Source organism: Monocercomonoides exilis (assembly GCF_001643675.1).
Source record: "Monocercomonoides exilis strain PA203 chromosome Unknown scaffold1-2713096, whole genome shotgun sequence".
Lineage (NCBI taxonomy): Eukaryota > Preaxostyla > Oxymonadida > Polymastigidae > Monocercomonoides > Monocercomonoides exilis.
Window position 1 is genome coordinate 1705606 of NW_027150546.1, and position 14528 is coordinate 1720133.

Genomic DNA, 14528 nt, shown 5'->3' on the forward strand with positions numbered 1-14528 from the left:
ATTCATGGGTTCAAAATAGAGAGTTATCAGCTTTTTGGGAAATTATAACCATTACAAAAATATATTCATATTTAAACAGTGTAATTCAACATAAATAAAATATTAACAATTATTTACATAAGACGCATTTATTATAAAAAATTCATTTTACAATAATTTATAAAAAAGCATTTATTTAGACGAAACAAGGTCCGTTCTTTTGCTTTTTATTGTATTTAGATTGTTTCTGTTGCAAATTAAAATATTTCAAAAGATACACTCATTATTTATTTTCATCATATCTAGTAATTCATATCTTTGCTTTGGATATATTTTATTGAATTATGATGGCTCATTTAGAAAAGAAATTAGATTCTGTAATTGTTCCGTCAGAGATAATTTCAACATTTCATGGACTTTCGTCAATGTCTTCTTCGGAATTTGTCAAAACTCTGCCTTCTAAAAATCGAAAAGAATTTCAAAATTTGCTTCGATCTTCTCTTCAAACGCTATCATTTGAAACAAATATAAACTTTCAAGAGCCCGAGAGTCCTGTTGGATCGCAAGTAACCTCTTCAAGTCATAACTCATCTTCTACCGCAAAACCTGACATAAATTTTAATGCACATCCGTTTTTTCTTCGGAATTCTGCATTTCTTAAGAGAACTCCTTCGTCAAAGACTTTGAAAACAAAATCACGAAACGTTCGACGGAAGACTGATAAACTTAGATCATTACTTGTGACTTCCAGTTCATCGGTGAACCTTCATTCTAGTTCTTTGCCTTCTCAGAGGTCTCAGTCTTTGCCTCCTCGCACAGGAACATTTTTCGAAGAACAAAAAAAGATAACAATTCCTTCCAGACCAAGACCTTCAAACATGCGACCCAAAACAGCCGCTAAAACATTGCGTCCAAATTGCAAATCAGAGTCTCCTTTTTCTTTGCAAGCAAATGAATTAGAAGAAAAGAAGATGCCAAATAAATCTTCTTCACATCAAAGACCCTTTTCAGCAGTAACGTCTTTGAGCAGACATCAGTCGCATTCGCCTCTGAACATACAGCCACAGCATTTGCAGCGCCCTTTCTCTGAAAATGCAAGCGCAAATCTCTTTTGCTGCTCGGTCACTCCTTCACATGAGAGCTATGAAAGATACTTGCTCGGCCAATCTCCGAGTTTAAATGAGGTGTTGAAGTCAGACACGCCTGTTGAGCCAGAATTTCAATCTGTTCTTGCTTTTGAAGACGTCCAAGAAGATGTTAACACTCTATCTGATGCTGAGATTACTCCTCCTTCTGCATCTTCTCCTGCATCTGTTGCTCCTCAAAGTGTATCAGAAAAGGACAATCCATTCGACTTATTTCGCCCAAAAAACCTAACACTTTCACTCCAACTACCAAATAAAGGTGCACTTACAGAACGGTCTGTAAGCACAGACAAAGGGTATTTCACCAGCCGCACTGTGGTTCCGTTGTCTTCTTTTTCTTCTCCCTCTTCTCCTCATTCAGGATTCTCATCGCAGCTGCCTGCTCTCCCGCCTTCTTTCCATTTCCCTGGGAAGAAGCTATTCCAGAGAAATGAAGAAGTTCAATCGTTCCCAGAAAAGAAGAATGGCTCCCCAGAAAAGACACAGAAATCTACTGCTCAGTCGCCTTTTCAAGTCATCAGGCACTTTTCGAGCACTCCTTCACACACATCAAACAACAACAACAACAACATTCATTTCCAAACGGACACTTTCCTTTTAGCACCAAAATCTTCTTTTGCAAATGTCCCAAGTTTTCAGCCTTTCACCAGCTCTTCTTTGCCGCCTTCTTCATCTTCATCCATTTCCCAGTCGTTTGATCGCTCACATCCTTCTCTCGTCCACTCATCTCTACAGTCAAACAGCATTCCTTTATTGCCAATTGCATTGAATAGCAATGCTTTCCCTCGCCCCGTCTCTGAATTGCCATCCACAAATAGGCAAATGAATGTGTCTCGAGACTCAGATCAACAGAATCAAATGGAGCAAACAAAGAACAATTCGGATTTCATGTCTTCTCACAAAAATTATGAAATATCTTCAAACTATTCACCAGATACAAGCATGGAAAATTTATCAAATTCATTTCGCCCTTTCAATCAATCTTCTAATTCAGCAACACATTCCAGAGAACCATCGCCAACTCATCTGAGCACTTTCAATAGCATTTCATCTGATGCGCTTCTTTCAGACGATGTTGAAGCAGACGCTGCTGTGAGAGATTTGCTGTCAAAAAGTGAGATAAGACGTGGTGAAGACATGAAACAAGAATCCCATTCAGATTTGGCTGAAGGAAGCAGCATCAGCCAACAACAGAGTGAAAAGAGCAGATGCGAAGATGGCTCGAAAGGAAACACACAAAAACAGCTTGCAGCTTCACTAGCATTGAAGCAAAGAGCTGATCTGAGACAATCTTTGGACAAAAAGTTTCCTTTTTTGTCTGCTTCTTCTGATTTCCCGTGTGATAACGATCAAAAAACAGCGCTGTGGAGAGCACAACTGTCTCCGTTGATGTACAAAAGAATGGAATTTCCTTCCCCATTTCGCTCTTCATCATCATCATCATCTTCTTCTTCTTCTTCCTCTTCTTCTCTCTCATCCAAAGGTATTCATCAACCAACTTCTATGCAGGTTACTCCACTTAGCACTCCCATTCAGTCTCCAAAGCCTTCACGCTCAGCTTCTCCGCAGGTTCATTCAACTTATTCGCAATCAGACAAATTAACAGAAGCAGACAGAGAATCAGAGCCTGTTCAAATTCTTGGGACGTTTTCTCCTCTTTCTCCAACATCGTCATCGTCTCCATCGAAGCAGACAGAATGCGATCTTGGAATAACACCACCGCCTTTGCTGCGTTCATCCTTTGCTTCTTCAAAAGCTATTCTGAAAACACCTCAAGCAGCATCTAATGAAATGAAAAGTGATTTCTATTCTTCAAATGAAGGTTCAATGATATTGACACCTTCACAAGAAACAAATGGCAAAAGCAGCCAACTCTCTTTGGTTATCCCATCTGAAAGCAACTTGGCGGAAGAGCCTGTGTCTCTTTCTCTGCCAACATCGGTCATTGAATTTCCTTCAAAAGCAGCGAAAGTCGCATCGCCAGGCTTTCATCGTGTTCCTCCTCCGCTTCCTTTGAAGTATTTGCGTCGAGATTTGCACGACAATTTCGATTTTTCACTGCCTTCTCCCTTTTTATCAACTCCAAATTCGCCAAAAACAAACAGAACGGATAATTCTGCATTCAATCGGCTGTCTGCAACATCTCCGTTGTTGTCAGATACTCCATCGAATACTCCTTCTCCCAGAACAAAGCGCATTCCTCGCACCCCAAAGCGCAAAAGTGGAATTATTTCCTCTGCATCGTCCCCAACTGCTACTCCTCGTTCTCCTCGTTCTCCTCGTTCTCCTCGTTCTCCTCGTTCTCCTCGTTCTCCTCGTTCTCCTCGTTCTCCTCGTTCTCCTCGTTCTCCTCGTTCTCCTCGTTCTCCTCGTTCTCCTCGTTCTCCTCGTTCTCCTCGTTCTCCTCGTTCTCCTCGTTCTCCTCGTTCTCCTCGTTCTCCTCGTTCTCCTCGTTCTCCTCGTTCTCCTCGTTCTCCTCGTTCCCCTCGTTCTCCTCGTTCTCCTCGTTCTCCTCGTTCCCCTCGTTCTCCTCGTTCTCCTCGTTCTCCTCGTTCTCCTCGTTCTCCTCGTTCCCCTCGTTCTCCCCTAAGCCCGTTTTATTCTCCAACTTCTCCGCTTCTTGTGGCCGAGTCAACAGCCGCCACACTCCATCGCGCTGGAATTGATGTCAGCAGACCGAAATGGCTGGACTTAGGAAGTTCAATGCGGAGCAATAGAAGCAGACTGTCTGGCATGCGTGGTTCATTTGATGATCAGCTTTTCTCGTCAGATTTGTTTAGGAGTGGAAGTGGAGATGAGTTTGATTCAGATGATGTTTCGAGCATGTCAGAAATGGGATCTTTGATGTTTGATGACAGCTTGGATGTGAGTGACACAAATGATGATATGACTTCTCCACGATATCCACTGGGAGTTGTCAGGGGGACACTTGTCCCAATTCATCCAATGAAAAGTGTGTTTTCTGTTTCTGAAAAATAAAATTTTTATAATAATTTTTATAATTTGTTTTTTTATAAATGTTTTTTTTTTCTCTATTTTTGACTTTCCTAATTTAGAATCTCCACGCGATTCCAGATGGATGCCTCGCTCGCCTTTGGCAATGTCATTCAGAAAGCAATCTGCTTCACTTTCTATTTCTGAAGGGCAGAAAGGCTTATTGCCCAATGATTCGCTCAATAATTCCATGAACAACAATTTTGAGGGATCAATGAACTTGCCTCGTCCAATTCCGAAGCAGCCTTATTTTTACAATTCCATGTCAGATTCTGACATGAGCAGCTTGGATGGCTTTGATGCATGGAGCACAGATACTCCGAATGACGAAAACAGACTAAGTTTAAATGGAACGTTCCAACCAGGAAGCGGCGATGAGCAAGCAGAAGGAAAGGAATCGGCTTTGAAAAGAACTCACTCTGCAATATTGAAGTACCATTTGCACCACAAACATCACTCTCGACAAGATCATCGTGGAAGGTCAGACAGCAGACACACGTCAGTTTCTGAAGATTCAGGTAAAACAGAGCCCAGCAACACTTTTGCGATTCCACCGGGTGTTGATCCAATCAAGTTTGCAGAGAAAATTATGAAGATGGGAACAAAAGTGAAGGAAATGCGCCTTCAGCAGATGAGAAGAAGGGAAAGGATGAGGAGAAAGAGAGAAAAGATGAAAAAAAGAAGAAAGAAATCAAAACAAAGCGAGGAAAGAACAGGGAAAGAAAAGGAAGCAGATGGATCAGACGCAAAGGGAGATAAAAGCAAAAAGAAGAAGAAGGACAAAGAAAAAGAAAAAGAAAGCGAAGAAGCCAACACAGACAACGATTTCTTTAAGTTCGAGGAAGAGATGAGTGAGATGGAGCTGTTTATCGCCAGGCGCATCCAGCGGGAGCTGTTCAAGTCGACAAAAGAGACCAGCGAGAAAGACAGAGTCAAAGAAACAGTGGCACTCCATCGCCTAATGATGAAGAGGATGAAAGGGAGCGGGTCTTCAAAGTCCAAAGGATCTTCGAATGAGAGGAAGTCGCCTCGACGCAAAGCAGACGAAAAGAGAGAGCGGAAGAAGATTCAGAGGGAAGCGATGAAAGCAGCTGCAAAAGACCGAAGGAGGCGGCGGAGGGAAGAGCTACGTGTGCAGCGGGAAGCCGAGCGAGAGGCGAAAAGGAAAGCGGAAGAGGCGCGGCAGGAGCATCTGCACAACCTCGTCTCCTCGTTCGACTTGGCGGTGCAGGAGTTTCTGAAGATGACGCAGTGGACAATGGCAGAGGTGTCAGCATTTTTTGAGCTGGGGGTTTCGACTGGCCTTCTGTCGAATGTGCAGCTGGTGGGGCCGATGAGCAAGGTGCACCAGGAAAGGTTGTTTGGAGAGAACACATCACTCGCCCCTCCCTCTGTGTTAATTGGGTGCTACGACATCGATGGATACCTTCCGCTGGCGCAGTTTGTGAGGCTGCTGAATGAACTGGGGATTGAACGGCGCTCTTTTGCAGAGCATTTGTACTGGGTGGTTGTGCTGAGTGGGATTGAGATGGAGAGAATTTCCAAAGTGTTTGGGAATGAAGAATGCAACATTTCATCAGGAAACAACACTCCTGTCACTTCTTCTGTCAATCAGTCGTCAAGACAATCTTCTGCATCGTCATCGCCTTCTTCATCGCGAACATCCTCGCCAGTTTCAGAGGCTCCACATTTGAACGCCTCGGGAACGTTGTCAACTTTAAACAAATCGCAAACAAACATATCTTTGAGCAACCCTTCCATAAACATTTTGAAGCACCCAATAACAAACCAGCTGATCAACAGAAAACTGAAGCAGCCATTAATTAATTACTCGCTACCTCCAGTGTCTGTGGCTGATGTGATGCGCTACATCGATAAAAACAACAGTGCTTGGCGGGACGACAGCTCTTCAAGCAGCGATGAATATGAAGAAGAGGAAAACATTGCTGTTGTGAATAAACCTCAAGTGAATACGAGTGGAAATGAAATGAACGTTCCTGCTGCTTCTCTTTTGATTCCAATTATGGCAAAAGAGAATGCCTCTGACGATTCTCTTGGAGGCAATAGCGAAAGGACACATTTGTTTTCTACTCCATCGTCGAGATTTATGTATCAAAGTGAAATCAGAAAAGCACAAGACCTTTCAGATCACAGTGAAAGACAGAATTTTCGCAAAAGAGAAAGAGAGAAAGAGAAAGAGAAAGAAAGAAAAGAATACGAAGCAGTGAAGTCGCGAGTAGAAACAGATATCGGATTCCCATTTGTTGTGTCTTCGATGTATTTGACCCTCAGACGCCTGCTTTCTGTCATTGCAGTTTTGACATTCACAGCCAGAATTAATTCCTCAACTCGGTCGATCACTCATCCTTTGAAATCGTCTCTTTATTCTCTGAGAAGCAGCGCATCTAAAGATAAACTCGAAAAATCGTCAAATCAAAGAACATTGAGCAGTTGTGCAACTGTCTCATCTTTTTCAAAGTCCAACAGAGGAAGTCCATTCGCCTCTTCTCAGTCAAGATTCCGTCCGCTCTCAAGAACAACATCTATGCCAAGCTTCCGAAGAAGCGCCACAAACACCACATTAGCCCCGGCTACTTCTTTAGCATCATTGAAATCAACAGCATCATCCATTGAAACAACGCAGCATCAGGATGCAACTGCAACTGCTGTCAAATTTGAGCTCTTTCCAGAAGATTTTCCGGACTCCCTTTTTGTCTATCTATCTGATCGCATTCTTTTTCGAGTATTTTCTTTGTTTTCTTCTTCCACTGTGTTGCAGAGTGCGTGTTCTCCAAGTTTATCTCCATCAGCCTTATCATCCTCCACTTATGCATTAACCTCTTTTATCTCGTCTCTTCCGCAGATAGCAATCAACGGCCGCTGCTTGTTTGCTCATCTGTGCTCGCTGCAGCCAGAGATTCTCACAGAAGATCTGCTCTCTTTGACCACCAGTGTGATTGTTGAGTGTGACAGAAACAGCGACAGCTTGCTTCCATTTGCAGAACTTGGACGCAACGGAAAGGGAGCACCGCACAGACTGCTGGTCTTGTTCAATCAGCTGTGGAGCAGAGGCATCAAGCCCAAGATTGTCAGCCAGCTTTCGTCTGAAGAAATCCAAATTTCGAAGGAAAACGAAGACATAACAGAAACTCAAGGAGAATCGCAGCAGCTGTTTGCAGTTGATGAAGCTGAGCATTCCAATGCTGAACCGCCAGCAATGACACCTTTCCATCTTCGCCCAAAGCCAAAGCGCAAAACAACCAGCAATTCGAATTCACGTCGGAGTCAATCGCTTCCGCAGAGCTTGTTGCGTCCGTCTTCCTCCGCATCTTCATTGACATCATTTAGCAGCCATTTTGGCTTTTCATCGTCTGATTTGACGTCTTTCCGTTTTGATCCCAACAGCGATGCCTTCTTCGGGCGTTGGCGGCTGGTTGATCCGCTTCATTGTTCTGTTGTCGTGTGGAGAAAGCGAACGAGCGAGAGAGGGCTGTTTGTGGCGTGTGGAGAAGATCTCGACAGCGGAAAAGAAGTCGAAATCTGCCTCCTTTTTGACCGCCAGCTGTGGAACGAGACAGACGCTGCTGTTTGGTGGGCGCTCAATGGGCGAATGTTTCGGCGAACGTGGAGGCGAGAAATGTGGGCAGAACGTGGGATTTCTGTGGACAAGCCGCTGCCGGAGCCTTATTGTGGCTATCGCGGGAGATATGAGTTTGATGAGGAAGGAGAAGAGGAAAACAGAGGCATTCGTGTGGCTAGCAGTGTTTCTGATGTGTCTGAAAGAATTGAGATAGAGCAAGAACAAGAGAAGGCACGTGCTGAAGAAGCGAAAAGGCTGAAGAAAGAGGAAGAAGAGAGAAAGAAAAAAGAGGCAATGATGGCTCTGATTGAAAAAAGTGAGCAAGACGCTCAGCAAAATACTCAACAAACAACTTCTGATATTCCACAGCCAACCAGTTCTTCATCGACACATTCTCGATGCGCAGGATCAGCGCTGGTGAAAGCTTTGAAGAAAAAGAACAAAGCTGCTTCAAAAGGAATTGTTCATACTGTTGCACCAAACATGCAGCCAACACAGCCAAAGACGAGTACGTTGCCTTCTGTGACAACAAACATCCAAAAGAAGACGATTGCATTTGTTGAGAAATGAAGCAAATCAATTTAGCATCTTTTTGCATAGGCATTAAGTTTATTCTGTCAATTCAATAGTTCATGGCATGACAGAGGAAACGCAAAAAAAAAAAGAAGAAGAAAAATTAAGCTGCGTTCTATTATTTGTTAGTATCTTTTTGGCAAATAGAAATAGAGTCAGAATCTTATTATGATTATTTATTTCTCAATTTCGTTCGAGAAATAATTCCTCAAATAAGTCCTGCATTTGCGAGAATTACCAAAAAATTGTTAAAAATAAAAGAATACTTATCTTTATCTTCAAGAAATAATAATCAGTTTTTCCAAAGAAATAAAATTTTCTATTGTAGAAACACTTTTTTTCATAAAAAAAAAAAAAAAAAAATGTGTATGTAGACTTTTCAGATTAATATATTTAACAGTTCGAACAATTTTGCAATATTTCTTTTTGTTTTGAAAATAACATTATCATTTGGATTTTAAGAAAAAGAAAGTGCCAAAAAAATTATTTTTCAACAATAAAAAAGCATAACAACTTCAATTCAACATCATCCAAGAACAACAAAATTGATACAAACGAAATCGTTGCATGAAGAAATAAATCAACTGAAGCATTTATTTTTCTTTTGAAAAAAGAAAATTAGAATGATTGAAAAAGAAAGGCAGCTCCTTCTTTTTTTCCCTCCTCAATGATTTTAGGATTCGAACAAGAAGGCAATTGTGCTGTCTGCGTCTTTTCCACACGCCACAAATGCTTCAGCCACCATAAAACGCATCTTCCCAGTTATTTCGACGATGTTGTCGACAACCTGCTTCTCCTCATCAGACAACGTGGCATACACTGACTTTGGGGATGATGAAGGTGCAGCAGATGAAGAAGAAGAGGAGGAGGAAGTGGAAGTGGAAGGAGATGGAGAAGGAGAAGAGGATGAAGAAGAAGATGATGTTGTTGATGATGGTGATGATGAAGTTGAAGCAGAAGCAGAAGCAGAAGGTTGGCTTGTGGATGGCTGGGGCTGCGAACTGGCAGCTGGTGTTGCTGTTTGAGATGAAGAAATTGTTGATTTTGAGTCATCCTTTTCTTCTTTCTTCTCATTCTCCATTTTACCTTCTTCGTTTTCTTTGCTTTCTTTGCTTTCATTCTTCTCTTTCTTCTCCTTCTCGTCTGTTGGATGAATCGTTTCTTTGCTTTCATCTTCTTTCAGTTCAACTCCTGCCTCTCTCGCAATCTGCTGTAGAGTGCCATCAAAAAGATCTGCTTTCAAAGTGACTGTCTTCTCCACGTGCTTCGCTGTTATCACATCGACAAATATGTCTGGATTCACTTTGACTTCTTCTGCTAATGTCGGCTGTGTCACCAGCAGCCTCTCAAAAATCGCTCGGATTGCTGTTGGCGTGTGGCGAATGATCGATTGAATGCTCAGATGCTGCGGATGGCCGTCCAGCTGTGATATCAGCTGGGTTCCTGGCTGAGCTTCGGTTGAAGAGGATGATGAAGAGGAAGAAGAAGGAAGAGAAGATATCATAATAATCAATTCAGTTAATAAAGTCTCTTTGAATTCTTCTGAGTCAATCTGCACAGACGGCTGAGGTTGGGGCTGAGATGATGAAGTAGAAGAAGCTGATGCTGATGCAGAAGCAGAAGCAGAAGCAGAAGCAGATGGTTGCGCTGAAGAAGGTGTTGAGGCAGACACCGAAGCAGAAGCAGAAGCAGAAGGTGAAGTCGCTGATGCAGTTGCTGTTGTTGCTGTTGTATTTGACTGCCCCAGCTGCCCCAGTTGCCCTTGCTGTGCGGGTGTCCCATTGACCATTCTGACTGCAGCAGACAGCGGCACTCCAACCTCGTTGAGCCTCGCCAGCTGTCTGAGCTGGTCATTCGTCAGCCGGTCAAACAGCGTGGGGTCTTCTTCTGTCTCTTCCATCAGCAGTCCCTGCGGCAATTGTGGTAATTGCTGCAATTGAGGTGCCTGCTGGGTGTTTGTGCTCCCTTGTGCAAGTCCAGCTGAGCGGCGTGGCGGTGCAGTGGGTGTGGGCTGATGTGGATTTAGCTGCTGTGGTGTTGTCATGGGCTGCGTTGACAAGGGCGTGGAAGAAGTTTGTCTGGATGGTTGAGTGTGTGCAGGCGTAGAAAGTGAAGAAGCTGAAGGCGCAGTTGATTGTGTCCATGGAGATGGAGATGCTGATGGCGTGCGCTGAAGTGGAAGTGGAGTTTGCTGCGGAAGGGTATTGGCCCCTCTGTGTGGTTGACTTCCTGTTGCCGTTGCTGTTTGATGTCTATTTGATGTTCTGTCAGTGTTTGTGGGAGCGCGTGAAGCGGGTTGCGAAGACGCTCCTGCCGATGAAGAAGGTCCATTTGTTCGAAGTTGGTTCAAAATTGCTGTGAGATCAAATCCGGATGAACGATCAGAGTTTGAGGACTGTGAATTGCTTTGATTTTGTCTTAACAAATCATCTATCTGATTTTCAATATTTTGGTCAGCTTCTTCTTCTTCCTCTCCATTATCCTCGTCTTCAGGCACTTCAGGCGGTTCCTGATGAAAAATTAAACATTTTTAAATTTATTGATTTCAAAAAGAATATCTTTTTGCAAACGGCTTTCAGAAAAAATAATAAAATTGACTCGTCTTCCTAAAGAAATGCAGTTATTGAAATGAATGGAAGTTGTTTTATAAATCATCGAATTCAAAAGAAATCATACAAGATAACATTCGGAGATTCTCATTTCATCGCGAAGTAAAATTCCTCCTTGAACTATGCATTGTTTTTGTAAAGGAAAATTGTATTTTTCTTCAATTTTCTGTTTTACATCTTTAATAGTTTCGTTTTCATCGATATCCAGCGAAAAAAGTTTTCGGGTGAGTGTTTTGAAATAAATATGCATCTAAAAAATAAAATCAAAATTCTATGTTATACACATATAATTGCCATTTGCAGCAAACATTTTAAACACTGATTTATATTTTATTAAATAAAATTATGAAAATATGTATATTTCAAAACTATAAAATACTTCTGATCACGCTTTCATATTTTGGATTGATTGTTTCGAAATTTCTTTTTAAATTAACTGGAAAATTAATTCAATATATTGAAAATTTATTTGGAGATATTATCATATTAAGTTGGATTGTCAGAACCACTGACTATTTAAAGTTTATGAATTTTTATCTTTTCATCTTCTTCATTTCCAAAATTCTAAGAAAACAAGTTTTTTCTACACACATTAACATATGTTTTTCAACTATTGATATGGCTTGAAGATAACGAAGAATGATTTCACAAAAACCGTTGATATTAAATGAGAAAAGTCATCTGAAAAAACAAACCTAAAATTGTTTTCCTATTTCATAAATTATACATTTTAAAAATAATTTATTTTATTATAATAAGTTGAATTTAAATTTATTTTTTATTTTTTGATGATAAATGAACACCCATAGTATTAAAAGTGATTGAGAAAAAGAGCTATTAATTTATCAAGCAAAAGGAGAATATTTAAATAGTTCTATTTTTATTATCGTCTTCTATTTATTAAACTTATGCATAATTTATGGAAGTCATGATTGAAAATTCTCGGCCTTTTCCTTCACCTGCGACTATTTCAACAAATATATCACATACGACTTCGCACAAATCAAAAAATAAAACATATTACGGAACTATCTCAATTAATGATAATAATAATGAGAATTTAATTCCATCTTATCGTGAGAATGTTCAATTTATTGATCCACATTTATTTGGTCATTGGAAAACTGTTTCAACTTCTTCAATTCAAAGCCATGACATAAAGGCAGAAGCCTCAAAAAAGTCCATGATAAAAAGAAAAAAAGGTGTGGCAATAACCTTATTTGATGGAAATTCGTTTTTTAAATTCAATATTTTTAATATACATAGTTAATTTAACTGTGTCTTCAAGGATCGTGTCTTTGGCAACATCATGGGCTCAATTGAACATTTCCTTCGAGGATTTCCTCTTTCTGACATTTCAGACATTAATTCTTTCATCACATCACTATTCTCTTCTCCCTCAAGAATTAAAATCAATTGTTAGACAGATTGGAGTGCAGCAGTTTGGCATCAATTGGAAAATACAAGAAGAAATTAAACGGAAATCCATTTTCACAGAAGATGCGTTTCATTTCTTTTTCTCAAATGAAGAAATTAAAAATGAGGATGATGAAGCTTCATCTCGACTTTCTTTGATACCAAAAGAAATACAAGAATCTTTGAAGAGGAGCTTTGAATGTAGTTCTGATTCAACGCTGACTAAGAATCATTCCTCGGACTCAGAGCCTGGTTCATCACCTTTATCACTTCAACCTTCTTCGCCTCAATGTTCTTCCTCGCCTTCTTCAACGTTATCTGCAAATTCAAATGCCATTTATCCTAACATTAAAGCGCAAAATTCACTTCAGTATCGTTTGCTTCTTATGATTGCGCATATAGCTTCATTTTCATCAGCTTCTGGTTCTGACTCTTCTGCCGTTAAAAAGAAGGAGATTGACACAGAATGGATAGTCAGACAGATGAATTTCATTTTGTGGTGCGTCATTGTTGCAATTGCAGAGCAGTCGATCCATAACAAACGACCTGCTACTTGTTCTTCACAAGCAAAAGAAAAGCAAAGTTGTGTGGCTTCGCCTGACGGAAAGGAACTGCCTGTGGATAAAGGCGGAATTCAAAGGAATCTGGCTTCGTTGTATTCACTGATTAAAGAAGTTGTGGAGTTGTGTCATGAAAATGTTTCGAAAGATACAGAAGTTGCAAGGGAAGATGCATCAAGGAACGCTGATGACTTATTATTGGACGATGAATTTTGGGGAATTCCAAGAGATGAAAAGAGCAAATGCGAAGACAAAAGAGATTCAAATCAAAAAAGTGAAGAGAAAAAAAACGAAGATATTTCTTCCCAGCAACTGCTTAAACAAGATGTTCTTCTTCCTTCGTGTAGAAATCCCAGATTGGCTCATGTGCTGTCACAAGTATCTTCGCATCTTTATCTGCTTTCGCTGGAATTGTATGGACCAGAGAAACTTGATGATTCAGAATTGCTATTCCCAATTCCTTCAACGTGTATTGTTCTCATGGCAACTTTCTTACTCTCGCATCTCTTTAACAAGCCTTGGCCGATTCCAGAAATTAATCTACTTTGCAATAAAGAAGTTTTTGCACAGGAGGAAGATGAGGAGGAGAAAGAGGATGCTAAAGGAGAAAGAGCAAAATTCTCAAGCAAAACAAGGAAACAGGTCGACGATAAGCAGAAAGCATTCAAGCGATTCAGCAGTTACTACGACAAGGATGAAGACGACGATGAAGATGAGCAGGGAAGCTTTTATGAGATATATGCTCATTGGAAAGAGCTCGCTGATCTTACAAAGAAAGGATTGATTGAACTCAGTGGAATTGACAGTGTTGTGTGTGACGTGATTGTTCTTCTTGAGATTGTCAAAAGGATAAGCTGTCCGCCTGGCATTACCATTCCTTCGCTTCTGAATCCACAGAATTGCGATGAAGACGAAGAAGCTGTGGATTCTGAGAGTTTGTGGTTCCGATCTTTGCTGGAAGATTACGGAGATGTGAGTGAAAGCAAGTCAAATGGGCTGTGGATGTTGGTGAAACCAAAGAAACAGCTTTCGAAAAAGGAGAAACAGAAAATTGAGGATGAGCTAGACATGTTTCAGGCAAATGAGCAGCTGCTCACTGATGCAATGGAATTGTCGCAGTCGATTGTTAACAAACTTCTGATGGAAGAAATGAAAAAAGACGAAGATGCCCAGAAAGATCGCAGTGTTTCTCTGACACTCCTGACTTCCCCTTTCCTTTTGAGTCATGTGACTTCTCTTCTGAGAGAGTGTAGTGATAGTCTTTCTCTGTTCCTGTCTGATTATTCTCGCACCACGAGCGGCATTCCGAATCTGCTCCAGTGCAATTTGAGGGTGTTTCTCGATGCAGAAAAGGCACTTCAGATTTGCGATGAGCTGAGACATTCTACTCATCCTACTTGAAGAAACATTCTCTTCGTTTCTTTCTCTTTCTTTCTTTCTTTCTTTCTTAAAGACGGCACCTATGTTAAAGCAAATGATAGGCTTTTCTTATTTCAATTTTTATTATTCATCTCATTGTTTTTAGCTCCATTTTTAGTTGTATCGATTAAATAATTGAATTGCCCTTTTGAAAATTAAAATTGACACACTTATTCATTTATTCTGTCACATTGTAATTTTCTTTCTTAAATAAGATTTTTTTGTGAGAAGAAAGCAAATAGGGAAATAGTTC

General features: G+C 40.7%; 3 protein-coding genes across 3 annotated transcripts; 2 read left to right on the plus strand and 1 right to left on the minus strand.

The window, feature by feature from the left end:
• Positions 1-323: 323 nt before the first annotated feature.
• MONOS_5046fu5047 (uncharacterized protein) lies at positions 324-8268 on the plus strand (the record flags this gene model as incomplete). Its single annotated transcript, XM_067875165.1, has 2 exons — positions 324-4077; positions 4181-8268. The coding sequence occupies 2 exons, from the start codon at positions 324-326 to the stop codon at positions 8266-8268; spliced, it is 7842 nt and encodes a 2613-aa protein (XP_067736441.1).
• Positions 8269-8583: 315 nt separating this feature from the next.
• On the minus strand, positions 8584-10971 carry MONOS_5045 (uncharacterized protein; the record flags this gene model as incomplete). Its single annotated transcript, XM_067875164.1, has 3 exons — positions 8584-10780; positions 10842-10877; positions 10948-10971. The coding sequence occupies 3 exons, from the start codon at positions 10969-10971 to the stop codon at positions 8945-8947; spliced, it is 1896 nt and encodes a 631-aa protein (XP_067736442.1). The 3' UTR covers positions 8584-8944.
• Positions 10972-11685: 714 nt separating this feature from the next.
• On the plus strand, positions 11686-14449 carry MONOS_5044 (uncharacterized protein). The gene is made up of 2 exons (XM_067875163.1): positions 11686-12082; positions 12147-14449. The coding sequence occupies exons 1-2, from the start codon at positions 11800-11802 to the stop codon at positions 14255-14257; spliced, it is 2394 nt and encodes a 797-aa protein (XP_067736443.1). The 5' UTR covers positions 11686-11799; the 3' UTR covers positions 14258-14449.
• Positions 14450-14528: the final 79 nt, after the last annotated feature.

Bases quoted from the DNA above. Each gene is read 5' to 3' on its own strand.
- MONOS_5044 (XM_067875163.1), top strand. From the start codon at position 11,800: ATGGAAGTCATGATTGAAAATTCTCGGCCTTTTCCTTCACCTGCGACT. The intron at 12,083-12,146 runs GTGTGGCAATAA...TAATATACATAG, and splicing joins CATGATAAAAAGAAAAAAAG to TTAATTTAACTGTGTCTTCA.